Raw genomic sequence first — 23,842 nt, 5'->3', positions numbered from 1 at the left:
TATTTTTAAATCATATATTTGATAAGGGGCTATTATCCTATATAATAAAAGCCTATTATGCAAATCGACTGAACAGCAGAACGACCAAGTGGTGGGGGCTGGAGCTGGAGAGTGGGCGGTGCCAGGCCAGCCAAGGTGGGTGCCAGCGGGCAGAGGGAGGAGACAGTGATCGGGGGGGGGTGGTGGCCACCGGTGGTGGTGGAGAGGTGATCAGAGGGGTTGTCCCTGGATCATCCCACGGGTCACCTCCCACAGAGGTGCAGGTCTAAGCTGTCAGTCGGACCTCCCCAGAGGGCTCCTGGTCTGCGAGAGGGCGCAGGCCGGTCTGAGGGACCCCCCCCCCCCCCCCCCCGCTCCCGCCAAGTGCATGAATTTTTGTGCACCGGGCCTCTAGTTCAAAAATATAAAGGACTCCTACAACTCAATAACAACCCCCTCAAACAAACAAAACAAACAGTCTTATTAGAAATTGGGCAGAAAAACAAAACAGATATTTGTCCAAAGAAGACATACAGATGGCCAACAGGTACAAGAAAAGATTCTCCATTATCACTAGTCATCAAGGCAATGCAAGTCAAAGCCACAATGAGATATCACCTCACACCTGCTTGGATAACTATTATAAAAAAGATAAGTGATAACAAGAAGTTGGTGAGGATGTGGAGAAAAGGGAACCCTTGGGCATGACAGCTGGGGAAGTACATTGGTTCAGTCATTATGGAAAACAGCATAGAGGTCTAAAAAATTAACAATAGAATCACCATATGATTCAGTGATACCACTTCTGGGCATGTATAGAAAGGAAATGAAAGCAGGATATCGAAGAGGTACCTGCATTTCCATGTTCATTACAGCATTGTTCACAGTAGCCAAGATGTGGGAGACAACCTAAATATCCATCTGTAAATGAATGGATAAAGAAGATATAATATATGTAATATAATTGGATATTATTCAGCCATGAGATAGGAAGAAGTCCCACCCTTTGGGACAACATGGATGGACCTTGAGGGTGTAATACATGAGAAAAGCCAGGCACAGAAAGACTAATACCGGGAGATCTCACTTATATGTGGAATCTAAAAAAGCCAAATCTAAGAAAGCAGAGACCAGACTGGTGGTTGCCAGGGCTGGGAGAAGCGGACATGGGTAGATGTTGGTCAAAGGTACAGACTTGCTGCTGGAAGACGGATACGTTCTGGAGCACTCACGCACAGCCCGTGATTATAGTCAACAAGACGGAATCACCTACAACAAGGCTGCCCAGAGATTTGACCTCAAATGCTCTCACAAAAACAAACCAAACACCTCCAAAAAACAAGACAATTCTTAAATCAGCAAGCTAAGCTTCCATCTTAAGAAACTAGAAAAGGGAGAGCTAACCTGTAAGACGCCGAAGGGAGGAAATAGTGAAGATAAGAGCAGGAATCAAAGAGCCTAAAACTAGAAAAATAGAAAGAAAATCAATGACACCAAAAGTTCTATTTTTTTTTTTTTTTTAAGAATGATCAATACAGTCAAACCCCCCCTGGCTACAGAGTATAAGAAAAAAGAGAGACAACACAGATTGCTGAAGTCATGATGAGCAAAAGGCATCACTATAGATTTAGTACTAGAAATTTAATAGGAAAACCATATAGAGTACTCCATAACAATGAATTTAACAGCCTGGAAGAAACAGGCGAATTCTTTGTAAGACACCCCTACCTGTGCTTACTCAAGAAGAAACAGAAAGCACGGATAGCACAAAAGCACTGAGCCAGTTCTGTTCTTCCAACAGCGAACACCAGGCCCTGACAGCCCCACTGCAGCCCTACCCAATGTTTAAGGAGGAAAGAAGACCAAGTTTAAGTAAACTGCTTCAGAAAATAAAAGCAGGAATAACATTTCGCAAGTTATTATTATTTTTTTTAGGTCAGCATCCCTCTGATATGAAAACCAAATAGATATTACCAAAAAGACAATTACAGGCCAATATGCTTCAGAAACATAAGTGCAAAAAAATCCTCAACATAATATTAGTAATGTACACAACTCGCAGCGCACCGTGAGCCAGTGGGGCTTTTTCTAGGAATGCGATGCTGGCCCAGCACTAGAAAATCAATGTCATTTACTTCACAGAAACAATGAAGAAGGAAAACAGCAGGATCGTTTCAACAGATGCGGAAAATACATTTGTCAAACTCAAAACCTATTCAGATATTTTAAAAAAACCAAACAAACCTCTAATTCAACTCAGTATTAAAGGGGACGTCATCAGACTGACAAAGAACATCTATGAAAGACCCATAGCTGCAGTCATATTTCATATCGAATGCCTGATGTTTTCTGAGATGGAGAACAGGACGAGGATTTGTGCTCTCAGCACTCCTATGCAAGCCTGTACTGGAAGGCCTACCCAGTGCAATAAGGAACAAGAAAAAAAAAGAAGAATGAGGAGCATGCATACAGATTGGGGAGGAAGAAAAGAAACGGTCTCTATGTGCAGACAAAACGAGGCATGTAGACCACCCCTAAGAGTCTACTGAGAGTGGCTAGTGCCAACAGGTTGTTTATCAAGGTTGCAGGATACAAGGTCAATGTGAAAATTCAATTGCAGTCCTGTATTGCTGCTGATGAACAATTGGAAATTAAAATAAAATAGTAGTACATTAAAGCACCCAAAACATGAAATGTTTACAGATAAAGCTAACAAAATAGGTACCCAGAAAACTAGAAAACATTGATTAGAGAAATCAGACATTAATACATGGAGGGATATTTTGTGTTAATGGGCTGGAAGACTCAATAACGTTAAGATGTCAGTGCCTTCCAGGTTGACCTATACGTTCCATGTAATCCTAAATAAAACCCCAGTTTCTTAGTGGCTTGCAAGCTAATTCTATAATTGGTATAGGAAGCCGCAGGAAGTAGAGTAGCCACAACAGTTTTGAGAAAGAAAACTAAACGTGGAGGAAGCATAAATAAGTGATTTGAATGCTTGTGATAGAGCTATAAGAACGTGGGCCTTGTGGAATTGGCAAAAGGATAAGACCAAAGATCAATAGGAATAGTAATAGACCTTCCAGAAATAGGCACACACATATGTGGTCAATTGATTTTTGACAAAGGCATAAGGGCGATTCAATAGAGAAAAGCTTGACTTTCCATAAATGGTTTGGGGACTGGTCTTTAAAAAAAAAAAACAAACCTTGACCAATACCTTGTATCATATACAAGAATTAACTCCCAGTAGATGATAGGTGTGATTATAAAACCCCAAACCCTAGAACTTCTGGGGAAAAAAAAACAACAACCCACACACATAAAAGAGAAATTTGTGATCTTGAATTAGGCAAAGGTTTCTGAGATATGACACCAAAAGCATGAGCCATAAAAGAAAACGCATGGATGGACTAGATTTCATCCATATGAAATGCTGCCGCTCTTTGAAAGTACTTGAAGCGAATGAAAAGAAAAGCCAAATACTAAGAGAAAATACTTGCAAAGCATATACCTAATAAATAATTGATATCCAGAATACACAAAGAACTCTCACAAGTCAAGAACAAGAAAACAAACAACCCAACAAAATGGGCAAAATGTGTTACCAGACGCGTCGCCAACGAAGACGTGTGGACGGCAAATGAGCGCAAAGATGCTCGCTGACCTCCTCAGGGCCGGGCACGCTGAGTCCGCCGTGAGGGCCCCCACACCTCTCAGAGGGGCTGTAACTTCAGCATGCAGGGAGCGGCCGGCCCTTTCAGAACCTGCTGGTGGGAATGCAGTCACTTTGGGGTGAGTGTGGGCGTCTCTCACAGGCATACCCACATCCGATACCCAGTAATCTCATGCCTACACAGTCACCCAAGAAAAACAGATATGCCCACTCAGACACCTGTGCCCAACGGCTTACGGAGGCTTTGTCTGTAAGCAACAAGACCCGGGAACAATGTAAATGTCGGTCACTTGGTGAGTGATGGACGATGACGGAGATACCGAGGCACGGCTTCTGGTACAAGCAGCCAGCGGTTGGACCCCGAAGCCGTGATGCTAGGTGAAACGATCCAGAAGCAAACATCCGTGTCATACGTGATGCCCTTTTCATGATGTAAGACCAGACACAGATCAGTGGTTTTCAGGGTTAGGGTTTGGAGGAAGGTATTGACGATGGGGGGCTCGCGGGGAGAGGGTTAGGGGTGGTGGACAGGTATCTGACTGTGGTGGTGGTTACATGACTGCTTGTGTTTATTGAAATTCGGAGACCTGTGCACCTGAAAAGAGTAACTAGCTGAACGCAAATTTTACGAGAGTGCACCCAACATTTGCTTTTTTAAAGAAAGAGACTTAAGAGACATACCCAGTGCTATGTGTGAAGTTTATCTGACCCTGGTTTGAAAGAAAAAGATGGGAAGACAATGGGGAAAATCCAGACACTGACTATGTCTTGAATAATATTAAAGAATTATGTTAATCTCATCAATCTGTAGGTGTGACAGGTGTTCTGTGCTTACGCTCTTTAAAAGAACTCTTATACTTTAGAGTCGACTACTGCAACGTGAGGATAAGCTCAATCCGTGCCGCATGTGCTTGGATCCAGGCGTGTGGCCGGGGGACACGCGTGTAATGAGGAAACATGCCCACTGCCAGCTGGTGACCGTGGACGGTGGTGACGCGATCATGGGGCTCATGGTGCTATTCTCCACTACGTTATTGCTGGAAGTTTCCATAATAGCAAAGAGAAAAAAAATAACGCCATGAAGCACACTTCAAAAAAAATGACAGAGTGATAGTGGGGATCTCACCTGACTGCCACAGTGCAGGGAAAGTGAAAATTAAAGATGAACCCTAAAGAGACACCCGGCAGCCTTGAAGTTACACGACTACCAGAAATAAAGGAACGAAACAAGTCAAGATGAGAAAACTAGACCTTTTATGAAAGAAGCAAACATGATGTGTGCCTATTAGGAGTGATGAGTTGTGGGCAGTGGTACTAACGAGCGAATCCAAAACTCGAAATGATGATGATGATGATGAAGATGATGATGATGTGAACTATGGAAGTGTGGGGACCAGCGTAAATTCACTTTCAAGTCAAGGCAATAGAAAGTTAGAGAAAACTAAGGAAAACCTGAGGAAGCAAATGATAAGAATAAAGGCAAACATTTATAGTTTTAAACACAAAAATAAATTCAATTGATGAAAAATTCTGTCCGCACTGATGGTTATAAAACCAGAAATACATGATCTGGAGACATCTTTTCTCAATAGTAGTCATGATTAGGTTAGCTATTTCCTGGGAGGTGCTCAGCTTGGATCAAGATGGACACCTGCATAAAGGCCCACAGGACTCCTGCCTCCTCGGACCAGACTTCTGCTCGGACACCTCCTTTTCCCCTGCCCCTTAGCCTGACCCTTCTCAAGCTTCACCAGTAAAGTCTCCCAAACTCCAAGGAGAACCCTTTAATAACAATAGTTTGTTCAGAACATAGAAAATTGGTGACATGCTAATATAGATTTTAGAAATTATTGACCCATTTTACCAATGTTTTTAGAAAATAGAAAACAAACAGAAACAAGTAAATTATATGGTCAGATTTCAGTTGTAAGGGGAGCTGTAACAATCCTAAAAGTATCATTGAAAATGTAACAGTCTGGTAACCATAACAACTGCCAGGACTCAGTGGAGCATTGCAGAAATTGTATAAAAATAAGAAAAGCATGGCAATGACATCATATATGTGGGTTTAATAAGAAAAAAATATGTTCTTTCATTAGGTTACTAGAGGCCCAGTGCACGAAATTCATGCACTTGGGGGGGGGGTGTCCCTCAACCCAGCCTGCACCCTCTTATAGTCCAGGAGCCCTTGCAGGTTGTCTGACTGACGGCTTAGGCCTGCTCCTGTTAGTCAGACACCCTCCGTCAGTTGGACATTCTTAGCGCTGTCACGGAGGCGGGAGAGGTTCCCGCCTGGCTTCTGGCTGAGCGGCGCTCCCCCTGTGGGAGCTCATTGACCACCAGGGGGCAGCTCCTGCATTGAATGTCTGCTCCTTGGTGGTCAGTGCGCATCACAGCAACCCTCATTCTGCCGTTCGGTCAGTTTGCATATTAGCCTTTTATTATATAGGATAGGAAGATATATTACTTGATAAAATGCAATAGCCATTTAGAAAAATCAGAAAGCTAAAGACCAAAGTGTAATCCCTCAACATGATACATAAAATGTATCCAAAATCTGCTACATTACATGGCAAACGTCATTGGTGTTTCCATGATAATCACTCACTATTTACCTTTTCCTTTGATCATTTTTAGCCCATGCAATAGGAAATGAAAGACAAATAGGAAATGCCACTTGAAGTTTATAACTTTTATGTTTTGAAAACTCATGACATTCAACTTTATAACTCTCAGAACTTACAGAACAGTTTGGCAAAATGGATGATAAAATACAAACGTACAAAAGACAGCAGATTTTCTGCATGATAACAGTTACTTAGATGTTGCAATGGGGAGCTTACCGTCTTCATATGGGATGGACAATCATATAAAGCACCTGGACACAGCTGTCAGGGCATGTAGATAGATGGCTCATAACCTTCACTTATGTATGAACCTTAAACAAAGAAACTAAGAATTTGTGGAATTATTTTCAACTAGAGAGACTCACTATGGACTTGGGTAGGAAAAATGGAACATTGTGAGAGATCAATGATTTTCAAAGTAAGTTATGGATGTCGTACAATGCTAATTATATTACTTTTTGAAAAAATTTAAAAATCTTGATCACGGAATATACACCTGAGATGAACAAATATAGGGTGCCCCCCAAAATGTATACACACACTCTGAATAATTAGAAAGGAAATATTTATTAAAAACACATTTAATTTTCAAAATGGAACTGTCAGCTGTTAAAGTGTATACATTTTTTTTTGGACACCCTGTATATATATATTTTTAGAAATCTGTAAGAGGGATTTAGCTTATTCTAAAGTTACATCAGTTTTTAAAATGTGGTACTGATGTACTAATCTACATATAGATTATTGTAATAAGTTTTAAAAGAATTGTTATGGAGAACAATGTTCTAATACCATAATAAAAAAATAGACACAAAGAGATGACTCACAACATTATTATAAATTATTACTTGTAATTATGATTATTATGCAAGATGTGGTTTACTCACAGGTGATTCAGGAAATGCAAATTTAAACCAGCAAATATAATATTCTCCTATTAAATTGGCACAGGTTTTCAAAAACCTTGGCTCTACTCAGTGTTTGCAGTAGAGAACAGTGTTCATTCTTCCACAACTACTAGAAGTAGTGTGTTTTGAGTCATGCGACTGGACTTTCAGATCCTTTAAGATGTTAATATAATTTCACTCCGTGAATCTATGTATCTGGCCGGTTACAGAAAGAGCACGTGACAACCTATAATCCCAAGAGGAAAATTAAATCTTCAATGTCCTTGACTAAGTAATTGCCAAGCGAATTGTGAAACATCACGATTTAAAATACCTTCAACTCTTAATAAAATCACATTTGGAAGATTATGTAGACAAAAGCAAATGCTTTTATTTTATTTTAGTAAATGTCTAAAAGCAGGGAACAAACCGTTTGAACCGGATGATCCGAATTCTTGGAGCACCAGACGCACACTCACACTCATGTGCACACTGACCACACACAGAAGGAGACACATCAAGATGTTAATCGTGGCTATTTCTGGTTGCTGTATGCTGGGGCGAGGGGTACTTTTATTTCCAACTCTGTAATACCTTTTATTTCTGTTGTTGTTGTTAATCCTTACACAGAGGATATTTTCCCATTGACTTTTAGACAGAGTGGAAGGCAGGGGGAGAGACACAGAGAGAGAGAAACATCGATGTGAGAGAGACACATGGATCGGCTGCCTCCTGATGCGCCCCAGCCAGGGCCAGGGATCAAGCCTGCAACCGAGGTACGTGCCCTTGGCCAGAATGGAACCTGGGACCCTTCAGTCTGAGGGCCAACACTCTATCCACTGAGCCAACCCGGCAAGGGCTTATTTTCCACTTTAACGTGCATTATTACTTTTATAGTCAGACAAAAGCCATAGGATACATGGAAGTGCTTCTCTCTTCCTCATGCCATTGAAAATGAGGGTGTTTCCTGCTGCTGGGGCTCGTCCACCCGAGACACCCACAGAGGAGATAATGGAGCCGGCCCACCTGTCCCACAAGGGCCCCGCCCTGCGCGGGTGATGCGGGGGTATCTTTAACCACACGTCAGGTCAAGGGCAGCGTCCTTGAAGGATCAGGCGTCCGGAAGAGCCTGGGAAGAGGTCTCTCACTGCATCCTTGCAAACGTGCCCTGTGGATCCATGGGTTCCAGCAGAGGTGGCAGCACGCAGCTTCCCAGACAGCGAGCGTCCCCACAGAGCGCCCATCCCAAGTGCAGCGGTCTGTCCCCACCGAAGACTGTGTCCGGGTGCTGGTGATGCGGAGAGAGTCAGCAGTCAAGTGTCACCGAAGCCAGTCGGTCCTGGTCCAGAACCAGCCGGCTCCCCGGAACCCATCCTGTGACGTCGCCCTCAAACGGGGCGCCTGGTACCCGGAGATCTGGAGTCATAGGCTGCACAGAGAAGTCTTTGGGAACCCCCAACATTGCTTAGCGCGTTGGGGGAGACACGCTGCTTGTCTGTGATGGAAAAGCAGATATCTTCGCAGAAGAAGCAGCTGTGTTTGAGTCTCAGAGCTGCCCGGAGGCCCTCGGGGCCTTTCAGGCTGGTGGGGGTCAGCCTGGGCTCGGCCCGGTGGCCTGTGGATATGTCAGCGCTTAATTCCGGTTCCAGAGAAAACTACGGGGGATCCCAGAGGCGCCGGACATCGGGCCATCTGGGAGAAGTCAGAAAATGCCGCACATGGAAAATGCTTACTCAGCCTCCCCCCAGCAAGTGGCTGAAAATTCTGCTGTGAGAGAAGGATTTTGATGCCAGTCTGCCCGGGTTCAAAACGGTCCTGCCACTCGCCAGCTGTGTGCTAGCTGTGGGCACTTGAGTGCATCACACCAGTGGCATCTTCCGTGCTGGCGGTACCTACCAGCTCTCAGAGGTAATCCCCACAAGACGCCGCTCCGCACAGGAGGGAGGCGGCTACCTCCCCAAAAGAACCGGGCGAGCAGCTCCCCGGTGACTGCCTCATATTTTGTCTGTATCACACGTACCTCAAGGCGCCATTTGTATGAAAATTGGTTGTGTCTCCAGACCCAGTGGTAAATTATTCAGGCATCAACTAAAATTGAGAGACTGTCTAGATAATGAAAAACTTAAATGAGGGTTGTGTTTACCAACACAACTTATATCATTTTAAAAAATGAGGAATTTATGGCTGGTGATCTTTTCCCCCCCTTGAATTTATGGGTGACATTCCACAATGTAATGAATCAATTCGACGCAAGGTGACAGTTCTAAGTCACAGATGTGATACAGATTCTTTATACTAGTGCCGAGATGGGGACGAGGAAATGACAAAGAAGATGTTGGAATTCCATAAAAGCGGACTTAGGAAATTAGGGCTATCGCCTCACTTTCATCTCATTGGAAGTTTCCAGATGTTGGAAAGCAGCAGTCTCTAGAGGAGATACAACGTGAACCACATGTAGAATTTAAAATTTTCTGGTACTCATGTTTCAAAAGGTATAACAAGCCAGGCTGCCGTGGCTCAGTGGTTGAGCATTGACCTATAAACCAGGAGGTCACGGTTCGATTCCCAGTCAGGGCACAGGCTTGAATCCCAGTGTGGGGCGTGCAGGAGGCAGCCGATCAATGATTCTCTCTCATCATTGATGTTTCTCTCTCTCTCTCTCTCTCTCTCTCTCTCTCTCTCTCTCCCTCTCTCCCTCTCTCCCTCTCTCGCCCTTCCTCTCTGAAATAATTAAAAAATATTTTTAAAAAAGACATAAAAAAACAGGTGAAATTCATTTTAGTCATTTATTTAGCCCAGTGTCCAGACCATTATCATTTCACCATGTCAACAATATAAAATTATTAATGAGACATTTACCCTTTCTTTGGTTTTGCTCTTGAAACCCAGTGTGTGTTACACCCAGAGCACATCCCAGTGCCACGAGCCACAGGTCAGGGTTCAGTAGCCACATGTGGCCGATCTCTCCCGGGTGGGACAGGGGAGCATGAGAAGCTAAGTTTATCTGTGGGGCTCTCAACAATCTACCTGTGAGTGCATTTTAGAGAAACCGCTCAATCAGGAGTTTAAATAAGCATTTCAAAGAAATGTACTCAGTGCCCATTCTGTGAGCACATTGGATTCAAACGTGACCTCTCTCTGTCCAAGGTCTTATAAGAGCCCGCCTGCCCCGCCCCCCTCCCTGCCCCCTCCGTGTTGCTGAGGCCAGTGGAGGTTTCAGTAAGTGAGCGTGCCAGCCGCTGGCAGAGGCTCCGTGCACAGGGCCCAGGTGGGTGCCAAGGCGAGTCCTCCAGATGCCTGGGTGGCCAGGTGTCTCAGAGGGGAGGGGCCCACCTGCAGGGCTGGGGGTCAGACACAGCGTTCTGGTGCTGGCATGGTCCCCGGGCCTGCCTGGAGTTCCTTAACCCTCCTTGGATTGTTGTCTTTGGCAGCAAACAGGTATGTGTGGCTATCAGGAGGTTCCTCGGGACAAAATGTGCCAACACAGCTCTTTGCAAGTTTGGCCCTGGAGGAGGTAGACGGTGATGATAAACAGAAGGGCAGCGCAGGCCCAGCGCGGAGCTCGGCTTCCACAGCCACCCGCCAGCTCGCCTCCCCAGGCTGCCGCCGAGGGAAGCACAGGGTTAATCACTGTTTTGCTTAAAACATTGATTTTTTATAAGTAATCCTTACGGGATAGCATCTCTGGCGTATCTCTCAGCTGGCTTAGCAGTTTTCTGATTTTCTCTCTGGCTGGACCCCTCTTATCTCACTGCTATTTACCCAACTCAGGGATTCTCTGCCGTCCTCTGGGGAAAGCGAGTTATGCTAATTATTTATCCTTCGGCACAATTTATTGAGTGCCTGCTCCTCTTCCAAGAGTCAGCTCAAGAGGCTCTGGGGGTGGGGGTGGGGACGGCTGGCATCCCAGGGTGCCCTTGCGCCTGGGTGGCTCCGTGGGCAGCTCGTACCTGCGGTGTTTATCTGTTTGCATCGCGCTTCCTGCGGCATCGTCGTCTTTCCGGCCGAGCCTGTGCAGACGGGTGAGCAGAGGTGCTAGCGAGATGCCCGACCGTGGCGGGGGCGCAGGAGAACACCAGGCCCCCGTGGCGGGGGTGCAGGAGAACACCAGGCCCCCCCGTTTCATCTTGCACACCAGCCGGGGAAGTTCTTCGGCTCCCGACTCCCAGCGCGCACTCTGCCCCCCACCAGGTGCTCGTGTCTGAGAGCTGCCTGTGCTGGCGGTGGGAGCGAGGTTCTGCTCCTGCACAGGGACCTGTGCTAATGTCAGCACTCCTCGCCCCTGGCCGAGGCCTGGGGCCTCCTCCCAGCTCACCCCCTCATTCAGAAAAGAATGTTGTCGCTATTGGTTATTGACTTTCTGTCTCCACTGATAATAGTCAGTCGATTTGGGGAACTCACCGGAGTGAGTTGGTAACCAAATGAATTCAGAACAAGCCCCAAACTATCTTTCCAGGTGTTTGCTTTTAAACAGGCAGATCAGTTTGCTTCCCAATTTTCCTTTTCAGTCGACACATCATTTCTGACAGCAAAATCGTCACCTGGAAATAGAAATGTCCCCACCCTTTCATTTACAAAGCAGCTTTTGCCTTAGCATCCGTTCCTTCAGAACACGGCGAGTGTATCCTTCCCGGGTAAACCTCTGTGTGAACAGGAAGTGACGTCATGCCCGGAATCCCTGGGCAGCAGCCCGGGGTCATCGGGTTTGGTGGTTACCGCTGGGCCACAGCAGCGGACCTGTCCCTGAGCCGGGCAGGCACGTGGGTGAATCCCCGGGAAAACACCTGCGGAGGAAGAACACCCCTGCGGGAGCCGGAGGGCGAGGCAGGTGGAAGCAGAAGCGTTTGAGTGGGGCTTTCACAACATCACGGCATCGGCTGACGCATGCGTGCCTCAATGCTGGTGCGGCTGTGCAGGTCACGGTTGCTTATAATGGGCGGCACCTAGTGTGGTGGGCTGGTTAGGTCAATGGTTGGCAAACCGTGGCTAGCAAGCCACATGTGGCTCTTTGGCCCCTTGAGTGTGGCTCTTCCACAAAATACCAGCTCTTCCGCAAAATACCAACTTCTGCGCATGGGCCATGAAGTTTTAATCACACTATATGTGTGCGCCCGCACGTGGTATTTTGTGGAAGAGCCACACTCAAGGGGCCAAAGAGCCACATGTGGCTCGCGAGCCACAGTTTGCCGACCACGGGGTTAGGTGGACGCGGCCAGTTTGTGTGGCGGGTCCCTGGCCCGGGAGACAGGGCTCTGACTCATAGCTGGACCCGGGGAGGCCCTTGGATGAGAAGGGAAGAGTATTTTGTAACATCTCACAATAAGGGCTTCCCGACAACCCACCGAAAGCTGAAACCCACCTTCCGATTCTCAGTCCTCTCCCCTCGCCCCAGTGTCTCCTCAGTGCCACCAGCCTTCATATAAAGCAAACCAACAAGGAGAGCGTGGCCGCGTGCGCTCCCCACCGGGCAGGTGTACTCCTGAAGGCAGGCTTCTGTAGGCTGCGCTCTGTCCCTGGGAGCTAAATGTGCGCGGCATTAAGCCAGCCCACGAGGCACCGTTGGCCGAAGGGCATGCCGTGCGGGCAGAGGTGGTTTTGAGATCTGTGCTCACTGAGCACATCGCAGCCGTCCCTGCTCACCGAGTGTCCTCCCCACACGGCCGTGCCGGCTGCTGCCGTCTCACTGGGTGGACGCACATGCAGCCGTGTGCCTTTTGCTGATATTTCTAGTTTCTTGCTAGAAACCTCTGTCTCAAGGCATCGGGCACATGGATGAATTACAGGAAGGGAAATGCCAGGTTAAAAGTTGTGAACTGTATTAAGATTTTGTTTTTTATTGCACAATTAATTTTATTGTCCTTTGAGAATGATAGTTCAATTTATTGCTAACAGGTATTATGGAATTTTTATTTATTTATATTTTAGATCATACTTTCTTTTCTTTTTTTAAATTTTATTTTCATTGTCTAAAGTTTTACATATGTCTCCTTTTTCCCTGCTTGAACCCCCGCCCGCCCCCCCCCCCCCGCCCCCCGCCATTCCCACCCCGGCAAGCCCCCACCGCCCCACTGTCTGTGTCCGTTGATTATGCTAATATGCATGCATACACGTCCTTTGGTTGAAAACACATTTCCAGATTGCTTTCCAGAGCTGAGCAAACGAGACTTCCACCATCAATATAAGCTGGTGCCTACAAAGTGTTTCTCAGAAACCAGTTATTCCAGGCACTGAGGGTCCCTTTTTTATTTTTTTTAAGCTTTACAGAGAAAGCAGAGAAGAAGTCGGCTTTCGCATTCTCCCGTGATGCCGAATAATCCAAGCTGGATCTGTATTTGCAGCCCGACCCTTCACAAGGAGCTGCCAGGCTGAGAGGGGTGGGGCCTCCCCATGGTGGTGGCCAGTTGGGTGGCAGCCATGTGCCCAGGGCCCTCTCTGCCCCCAGCACAGCTCCCCTCTCCACCTCCTCCCCCCACTGCTTGTGCTGGTCCCTGGGCCCCCTCAGCTCCTGCTCCCAGCATCATCTCTGACTTTGCACGGCCCTGCATCCGGCCCCTTCTCCGAGGAGCTGGTGACGGTCCGCGTGTGCTCTGTCACCTGGACATCTGAGAACGCATCACGTTAGCTCTGGGGCAGTGGCACAGTGTCCACTCCCAAGAAAGGGGGCTGGCCCACTCTTGGGTTCTGTGCTCGTGTGTTGCATCATGAAATGGCATCTGTCTCCCGTGGCCCCGGTGTCCCCCGCTGACCTCCTGGCCCTCTCCCGCAGGTGGTTGCCACAACAGCCTTAAGCCCGTCGGCAGCAGCCCCGCCATCGCCATCGCCGCCGCTGCCGCAGCCATGGTCTCCGTGGACGCTGAGGGACTTGGGGGCCCCTCCCCCTCCGGTGCGCAGCCCTGCCACTTCCTGACGCTGGCACCCATCAAGATACCCCTGCGGACTGTCCCCTTCCCTGGTAAGCGGGAGCACGGCCTTCAGAGCCTTGAGTCGGTTCCAGAATCCACGGTAAGGAGCACGAGGTGGGACCAGCCACCCGCAGGCGCCTGGCTCCCTGGGTCCGTGAGCTGTGGGGCAGCCAGGCTGGCCAGGGGTGGGGCGGGGCAGGGAGTATACAGGTTAGCTCATCACTCATCTCCACAAAGGGAGTCGGGTCCATTCAACAAGGCTCTGTTAAGTCAACCCGGGCATTTTCTGCCGTAGGGCAAAGCTCCCGGTTTCTGTTTGAGACATGCCACGGCCCTCGCTAACTCGTTAGGGGAGGGGACACGTAGGGGACAGGGCACGGCACCGAGAAGTTTGAGATTTTCTTACCAGAACACGAAGGGAAGCAGAGCAGCGTGCCAGCAGGCAGTCAAGCATCTCAGTCAACACAACACGGAACGTACACCGTGGGCCTCGTATGGACTCTCGGCGCCTGGGAGTCCTCCTGGCCTTGCAGCTGGGCCTGTTCCGAGCACAGGGTTGGGGTCTGCCCACTGCGGCAGGAGCTCTGTGAAGCCCCGGAGCCTGTGGGCGTGCCTGACGGGCCGGGATGGCCACAAAGGCGTTGAGTCCGGGCGCCGTGGGGGCGGGGGGGGGGGGGCTCTTCTGAAAAGTCCTCAGGTGGCTCAGGGGGCGGGCATCCTGGTGTTCTGTGCGGTGCCTGATGCCCGATGCCTGCAGGGGGTTCCGGAGGGAAGTGGGAGGCCGGTCCTGATGGGTGGCGACTCCGTTGTCCACACGTGTTCACAGTGTACGTGGGCGTCTGTGGACTGTGACCACGATGTCATGTGTCCAAGCCGTCCTCTGAACGCATGGTTAGGTCCCTTCCGTACACATAGCAAAAGCCACGTCTCCTGGGCGAGTGCTCTTTGATTTTAGCTTTCTTTTTTTTTTTTTAATATATTTTATTGATTTTTTACAGAGAGGAAGGGAGAGGGATAGAGAGCCAGAAACATCAATGAGAGAGAAACATCGATCAGCTGCTTCTTGCACATCCCCTACTGGGGATGTGCTCGCAACTAAGGTACATGCCCTTGACCGGAATCGAACCTGGGACCTTTGAGTCCGCAGGTTGACGCTCTATCCACTGAGCCAAACCGGTCAGGGCTGATTTTAGCTTTCTATGTGATTCGATAAGACAAACGGAAGTTCTGCAGAGTTCTAATATTGTACCCTGGAGATAATGCTAGAATTCTTTTTAAAAAATATATGTTTTTATTGATTTCAGAGAGGAAGGGAGAAGGCGAGAGAGAGATAGAAATATCAATGATGAGAGAGAATCATTGATCGGCTGCCTTCTGCACGCCCCCTACTGGGGATCGAGCCCACAACCCAGGCATGTGCTCTGACTGGGAATCGAATCATGACCACCTGGTTCATAGGTCGATGCTCACCCACTGAGCCACACCGGCTGGGCTAGAATACTAATTCTAGTACTAGTATCATTAATTGCTTGGTTATCAGCAATAACAAATATCACTAGATTGTTACCTGTATGAGTTCTAGGTAGAAAGGGAGGTAGCCTGGCTGTCTCCAGTGTGGGGAGTGCTGCTTTGCTCACCTGGTTTCTGGTAACTCTAACGTGGCCTTCTCAACACGGGCCACCGGCTTCCATATTTCTCTCCCAGGTTGATAAGTTAGCTGGTCAGCAGAACATCGTACTTTCCAGAACAAAATCTTACGTCTGTTTCGGCATGTTACTGAGCGTGCATTTGGGGTGTGACGGGGAAATGAGTAAACCACAGAGACGATCTCTGAGTGGAACATAATTTACAGTCGTGTCAGGATTTTGGTTCAGAGCCATCAATCCATTGGCGCTTATTAAAGACGACTAAATGTGTTTCAAGGAAGTTACTCTTAGAACCGAACGCCATGGCACCAGGGGTAGCTTCACTCCTGGGTCTCTCACGGGATTTATAAAGTAGATGCTCACCAGGCATCTCTCCGCGCTGCATTTTGTAAGGCTCTGTAATCACATTTGCCATAATGTGCCTTCGGGAAGAAACCAGACAGGCCTGGGCTTTGTCTCATAGATAACCGCCCAGACGCTGCCAAAGAAATGGGAGGGGCGGGCTCAGGGGGCTTCTAGAATGGCCTTTACAGTGTTGGCCTCGGTCTGGTTCCTGGAAACCGGCTTTACTGAGGAGGCACCTGGGTGAGGCTGAAATGCAGGCTGGAGGCTGGGTCTGGACCGAGGACCCCAGCCAGGGGGTGGTCCGGGGCTCCGGGGCCCATCCCCAGCATCAGGAGTGACAGGTGCCCCCAGTGAGGGGGTCTTCGGGCGACGCGACTTCCGATGTGTTTTCCTGGCTCTCTCCTCCTGGCCTCAGTGGGAGGCGTGCGAGTGAGACTGGCCGGGGTCCCGGTGACCACCTTTATACAACGTCCCTTGAGAGCCAGGGCTTGAGGGACACGGAGGGGCCAAGGGGTGTCTGTCAGGGCTGCTTCGAGCCGTCAGCAGCCCCACAAACGAGCTTCTATGAGACTGACGAGCTGACTCTTCTGCTGAACATTCTCCGTGGGGGTCGGGCCGCCTGCTGGGCAGTCCCTGCTCCCTGAACGTAGGCGCCTGGAGCCGGGGGAGGAAGCGAGGACGGCGTTGCTAGCACAGCAGAGCTCATAGACCACGGCCGTGCAGCTCTCTGTGGGATTTGCTCCGCATTCAAGCGGATCTTATAAAAGCAGGTGAACTTTAATGTCGCTGCGATGAATAATCCTGTTTGCACTTAGACGATCACTCCCATTTTATCAGATGAGCTGGGTAACCTCGGGAGCCCCACATGGCGCAGCTTTATGGTTCTCAGCGGGGGAGGGGGGTGCTCCCCCCGGGGCACATTTGGCAGTGGCTGGGGACATTTGTTGTTGGGGGGGTTGCTATTGGGATGTAATTCTAGTGGGTAGAGACCAGTGGTTCCGCCACACATTCTACAATGCCCAGGACAACACCCCGTGGTGAAGAGCTACCTGGCCCCAAATGTTAGCGGTGCATGTTGGGACACGGCGGTGTGTATTCTAGAATTCCACGTAGACGGTGGGAACCCGTATTGGGGTGTGGACGGTCTGCCCTCATTGGGAGAGTCAGTGACCCAGTAAGTGAAGGGCTTGAAAAGAAGTAGGCGGGGAGCTGGGAAGGCCGGCCATGTTACACGAACATTACACGCCTGTAGCGTGACTTAGAGCCCAAACAGGGTACATGTTGAAAGAACCCATGGCCCGTTCCAGTCGCCCATCAGCAGTGCTTCCTCTGCCCGAGTGGCCGGCACCTGCAGCCAAGTTCGTCCCTGCGGTTGCTCTTCTCAGGACCCGTGCTTTCCTGGTGCCTGCTGGCCTCCTGCTCACCGCAGTCTGTTCACACCTGTCCCCGCCCTAGGCTGTCAGTCATCTGCTGGCGGGCTGCCCCAGGCACCGGGGTCTCGCTCACACAGGGCTCCACGCGTGACTCCACGGCAGCTTCCCCTGCTCCCGTGACCACTCTCCACTTTGTACATCAGCAGGTTGTGTAACCTATTCGACTTCACAGAATTTCCTTTTTTTTTTTTTATTCCTCACCCGAGCATATGTTTTTATTGGCTGAGAGAGAGAGAGAGGAAAAGAGAGAGAGAGAGAAACATCGATGTGAGAGAGACACATCGATCAGCCAGCTCCTGTACGCACCCAGACCGGGGATAGATCCTGCACCCTGGCGTGTGCCTTGACAGGGGACTGACCCCATGACCTTCCAGTACATGGGACAATGCTCTACCCACTGAGCACACTGGCCAGGGCCACAGAATTTCTAATGCTCCCTCTCACAGGTCTGCTCCTATCTGAGGGGCGGTAGCAGGAGGCGGGCACAGCAGGGTTACCTGCAGGTGTGGGCAGTGACGGGGGAGCTGGCCGATGGGGGATGGTGGCAGCGGGCACCTCCTCTTCCTTCTCCTCAAGCAGGTCTCAGCAACACAGCCTTCCTCATTTCTGACCGTTCCCTTAAGCCTTAGCACTTAGGTGCAAGCACAAACACTTTCGGGGTGAAAGGTATCTGGCACCCTGTGCATTTCCTAGTGTGTAAGGAAAAGGTGAAGTTTACCAAGGGGAGAAAGTCAGTCCTGCGGGAGGGTTTGTGGCAGAGCAGGGCCCGCTGTCCCCTCTCTGGGAGGGTCCTCAGACTCGTCATGTTTTTGTTGTTGTTGTTAATCCTCACCCGAGAATATTTTCCCATCGATTTTTAGGGAGAGTGGAAGGGAGGGGGAGAGACAGAGACAGAAACATCGATGTGAGAGAGACACATCGATTGGTCACCTTTTGCACACACCCCAACCAGGGCTGGGTTTGAGCCTGCAGCTGAGGCACGTGCCCTTGACCATAATGGAACCCAAGACCCTTCAGTCTGCAGGCTGACGCTCTACCCCTTGATCCGCTAGGGCCAGACCCGCGTCTTGAGTGTCCACAGGCGTCTGGCCCAGGTGCTGGGCGGGCGCCACCTGCGGCAGGCGATGACGTCGCGGAGGCGAGCCTCGGGGTACGAGTGACGGTGGTTATTTTTAACCCTCTGCCCACCATTTCGTCAGCGTTCAGGAGAAAAAGGGAGGATGGGGGGTGAGTGGCGGCCACCGTGGAGTCATTACCACGCAGCGCAGCACAGCGAGGAGGCAGAGCCATCTGCCCGGGGAGCCGCTCGCCACCTGTCCTCTGCTCCAGGGCGAGTGAGTGGGTGACTGTAACATCCTGTCCCGCCACCGAGCAGCTGGGAGTGACTGTGCTTCCCCCTCTCAGTAACTCACCCACCGAGCCACCGAGTCAGGAAGCCCCCGTGCCAGGACCCGCGGGCGCAGCCGATCCGTGGCTGTCGCCGCCTCATTGGAGAAACCCGTGGGTGGGCAGCAGGCACCGAACAGCCACAACCCGGGGCTGGCGGATGCAGCCTCTTCCTTTATTTATTTATTTTTTTAAATCCAGGAATTGTTTCCTCCTCCACTGCAATGAAGAATGTCATAATACATATTAACATTTCAGAGAGGCTCAGGGACAAAAATAGCATCGCAGCACAATTACTTACACTCCAGAGTGTCGGAGACTCAGCTGGCTTCGGTGGGAGAGACATCTGTGTGTCTAATACAGGGATTGCGCGGCTCTCGGGAGGAAAAATATTGGATTTAAACAACCTGGGGGAAAAGACTTCGTCTAGTTTGTTTCCACAAATGAACTCCTGTGAAGGATGCGAGCTACGCGTGGCCACGCTGGCACTGCCACACTTCTTTGCTCCTCACCTGAGGAGGTGTTTTTGTTGATTTCAGAGAGAGAGAGGAAGGGAGGGAGAGGGAGACACGTGCACCTTAGGCGTGTGAGGGGCAGAATTTCCTAAACAGGGAGCCCCTGGTTGGAATCCAAAGGGCTTGGCAGGAGGGGAGTCTGCTCTTGCTCACCCACCTCCTCTGCTCGTATCTACCCACCGGGCTCCATCCGTGGTAACTTCCCGCGGAGGGAACTCCAGGCTCGGCATTAGCCGTCCCCCCTGTTAGCTTCCATCCGCTGTTGGAAAGGAAATTGGAAACGCATCACGCACATTAACAGCACGCACGTGCGTGTGCCACGTGGACAGAATGCTAGACAACAGGCCAGAGACGTCCCCCTGAGCCTAAGGAAGGGGCATCTCCCTGCCCTGATTCGGGGAGCCCTGGCTCCTGTGGGCCAGGGACAGTCGCTCCCTGCAGGTGCCATGACCTCGTGCGCCCAGGTGTGTGTGGCTCTAGCAATCGCTGCGGAGCTGCGGCTTTCCTGCGTTTCGCGTCAGTGTAATCAGAGTTCATGCGTTCTTCTGTGATGGCCTTTTTTCTGCTCAAAATGAGGTGTCTTCACAAAGCCATTCCCGCCCGTACTTCCAGCTGTAAGGCCATCCCCTTCATGTCGGTGTCGCATGTGTCTGTACCTGTGCCTCCGCCCAGTACCTGGCCCTCCTGAGAACGGTTCATTCCCTGTGAGAGGCGAACCCAGGATGCGACTAAGCAGTGATGGCGAACCTATGACACGCGTGTCAGAGGTGACATGCGAACTCATTTTTTTTGGTTGATTTTTCTTTGTTAAATGGCATTTCAATATATAAAATAAATATCAAAAATATAAGTCTTTGTTTTACTATGGTTGCAAATATCAAAAAATTTCTATATGTGACACGGCACCAGAGTTAAGTTTCAAAATGCTGACACGCCGAGCTCAAACGGTTCACCATCACTGGACTAAGGGGACCTGCAGAAAGAGAATCTGTCACCCCAACTAAACCCGTGTGCCCGGAGCACGCACGTCCGCACATGCGTGTGCTCCCGAGTGTGAGGGTCAGTGCGTGGGCTGGGTGTGTTGTCAGGTGACTTGGGCCACGTGGGGTGCTGGTGACAGGTGCTGTGCTGGCGGGGGGGGGGGGGGGGGGGCGTCAGAGGGAGGCGGATTGGAGAACCATTGGGAGAAGCGTGAGGGCCCAGCCCCGTGGTGGATCAGGATGGACGGCGAGCGGAGTTGGAGAATCAGTGCTGAAACCCGCTGTGGCGTCTGCTGGGGCTCGAGGCCTCGTCTCCGCTCGTGTTCATCTCTGTCGTCAGATCTGGTGTCATTTCCGGTTGTGAACGCCTGTGTCACATACACCTGGCCTTGTTTCTATACCGAGGGGCTCACCCTGGCGGGTGTCCTGTTGGTGGTTAAGGTCCTTATGGGGCGAGAAGCGGATAAACGCAGGCCAGGCTGAGTGGGTGCTGCTGCTTGCACACACACGTTTCAAAATGTGATAATCGTGAGCAAGAACGTGCCGATGTTCTTTCCATGGCTCTTGCACAGGCCTCGCCCCTAGCCCTCACACGCGAGTAGTGGACAGACGTGAGCTCACACGAGAGCCATGCTCACTGGCCTGACAGCTGAGCTTCAGAAACGTGCAACCAGGGGTTTGAAGTAACACTGTGCCCATGGGGCCCAGACCAACCAAAGCACAGGGCGATGCTGACAGGCGGCACTCTCAGTCTGCACACCGCCCGCCATGGGGACTCCACCCCCAGGCCTCCTGCTGGGTCCTGGGCAGCCGTCCTGATGCTCCTCGCAGCCCAAGAAGCACAGCCCCCTTCTCACACTGGAAGGGCCCAGGAATGTCTCACCAATTTTACAACATGTTCGCATGCACGTGTGCGCACACATGCACGTGCACACACGCATATACATGCACACACATGCACACACACGCACACACACTGCATCCCTTCCATCAAGGCCGACCTCAGACCGGCTCTTCGCTACGACACCAGGCTTAACTATTCACCAGAATGACTCCCCACGGCCGCCTCAGAAGCCCCACCTCTGGTCGGGCCGTTGCCCTTGGAAGTGCGTGTCCTCTGGGTGGAATGGCTGCCGACTTGGAGAGCCGTGATTCTGTGGGGCGAGCACACACATCAAGGAGGAGGCACCCCCTGCACAGTGAGCTCACAGTGGGCGCTTAGCCGAAGCCGGTGTAAACCTCTCGGTGTTTCCCCAATTTATTATTTTAAGCCTATTAGCAAGCTATGATGTTGGCTGTTATTTCCAAAAATAATTAATCAGAGATGAGTCAAAGAATTCCGAGGAGGTTAGGCTTGGCAGGACCGCCTGGCGGATTACACACTGCAATTAGCACGGCTCCCTTGGCCTCCGTCCTCGCGACCCTTTAATTACGTTTCTCCGACACTCTCTCCCGGACGCGGTGGGGTCATGGTCCCTGCTCCGCACGCTGGTGGCGGTGATGCCGACGCCCCTGAGAGAGTGTGGGAGGCTGGCCAGTCCTTCCTCAGCGCAGATGTGTTCTGAGAAGTTCAGGTTCTTCTGTGGGGAGGATGGGACTGAAGTCAGGCTCAGTGCCAGGCCTGGGCCCGGGCGTGATTGACAGTGATGCCACCACAGGGTGGCCCCATCTCTAGGGCGGAGCTTGTTGGTTCCAGGTGCCCAAGAACCGGCCCTGGTGGGGTTTCTCTTCACCCCATGCCCACCAGCAGAACCCATCCTGGTCCCTGCAGAACCCGCCTCAGCCTGTGGTCACCCCAGCTCCGCCACGCTGTCGCCCCAAGGCCGGAGTGTTCTTGGGCAGGAAGACAGTGACTCTCCTGTGCTCAGGAGAAGGGAGATGTGCGAGGTTTTGTGATTCCCAGCCTCACCCCCGGGACAGCGCGGAGACCCGTTCAGCAGCCGGGTGGGCGGGACGGGGGCCACCTGAGCCCCTTAGTCCCTTAGCCGGTGAAGTCACGGAGGGAAAGCATGTTCAGATTGTGACATGATTTTTTAAAAAAAATATGTTTGTATTGAATTTTAGAGAGGAAGGGAGATAGAAACATCAATGATGAGAGAAACAGGCTGCCTCCTGCACGCCCCCTACTGGCGATGGAGCCCGGCGTGTGCCCTGACTGGGAATTGAACCAGCGACCTCTTGGTTCATGGGTCAATGCTCAACCGCTGAACCACACCGATCGGTGAGATTGTGACATGAATTTAGATGTCATTAATATTAACTAGGTTTCATTAATATTGATAAGTGCTGTTCCACGAGAGTCCCAACCTCAGGACCACGCTTTGGCACCAGAATCCAGCCGACACCTTTACTCGCCTCATTGTTAACCCCCAGCAGCTGAGGCCTGGGCTTCCCCCAGGTCCCCTTTCGGTTGTTCCCGACTCTGTGCTCTTGCGTGTCACCAGGATGTTCTTCAGATTCCTCTCTGCACCTTTCCGTTCAGCTCCTCTTCTCTCCCCCCACCCCAGCCCCCGAGGGCCTTCATTCCTCAAAGCATCCATCTTCCCGAATCATCCCTCCTGCATCCCGGCAGCTGCCATGCGGGTGGTGTCTGCTGGCTGACAGCCACGTCTCGGGATGCGGCGTCTCCATTCCTATCCCAGCCACACTTGCCTGGAGCATCTGCTACCGTAATGTCCCAATAAAAGGAAATTCCAATCTCTTTGATGTTTAAAATTCTCATTTTCCTGCAAACCTGACGGATAGGTTGTCAAGTTTACACAATATGGGCGTGAGTTGTTTTTCTCTTAAGAAATTGCTCTCACCGTCTTCTAAAGCCGGGACTCGTGGAGGGCAGGGCCCACTCCAGCCCGTGTGAGCGCACAGGTGTGTGTTTTTTCTGGAAAGACACTATGGCAAGGGCACCAGGTTTATCTTTGATCTGCAGTGACGTTCTGATGGTAGCTACACATTTAAAAATATTAACTCTGGGGAAAAGTCTGTGGGCCTTTTCAGTACAAAGATTCATTGTTCTCTACTGCTGGGAAATTCTCTTATTCACACACACACTCAGACGTGCACACACATGTGCTGTGAATATAGATTATAGATTGCATTTTATATTGTGCTACACATTATATTATGCATTACAACATGTACCATATAGAGTATAATGTGAATACATGTAGCGTGAGAGAAATTCCATGTAAGAGAGTATGATGTGTTCACATGACATTTACATCGATTACACACCTATTGTATGTCATCTCCTCCCCCGTGGGGATGCTGTGTTTCTGGGGTCGCAGCAGGAGGCTGTCAGCCATCGTGGATCGTCCCCCCTCGTGTGTTGTTCTTTTCTCTCATCTTTTGTGTCTCTGACTTTTCCCCACATCCCGGGAGGCCTCTGGACCTGTGTTTTCGAAGTGTATTGAGTTGGAAGGAGCCCTTTGCCCCTGAGCATGCCTGTCTGCCCTCGGTCGCCATC

At 50.4% G+C, this 23,842-nt stretch overlaps 1 protein-coding gene across 1 annotated transcript in view; it reads left to right on the top strand.

The window, feature by feature from the left end:
• TCERG1L (transcription elongation regulator 1 like) overlaps nt 1–23,842 on the top strand; it is a 98,591-nt gene that overhangs the window by 8,877 nt on the left and 65,872 nt on the right. The window contains exon 4 of the mRNA XM_070433232.1: nt 13,939–14,124. Within this exon, the coding sequence (XP_070289333.1) occupies nt 13,939–14,124 (186 nt within the window). The remainder of the gene's footprint in view (nt 1–13,938; nt 14,125–23,842) is intronic.

Source organism: Myotis yumanensis, unplaced genomic scaffold (assembly GCF_028538775.1).
Source record: "Myotis yumanensis isolate MYYU_CA2020_CCGP unplaced genomic scaffold, mMyoYum1.0.hap1 SCAF_13, whole genome shotgun sequence".
Taxonomy (NCBI): Eukaryota; Metazoa; Chordata; class Mammalia; order Chiroptera; family Vespertilionidae; genus Myotis; species Myotis yumanensis.
Note: the sequence above shows the minus strand (reverse complement) of the source record. Positions and strands in the feature narration are given on the sequence as shown.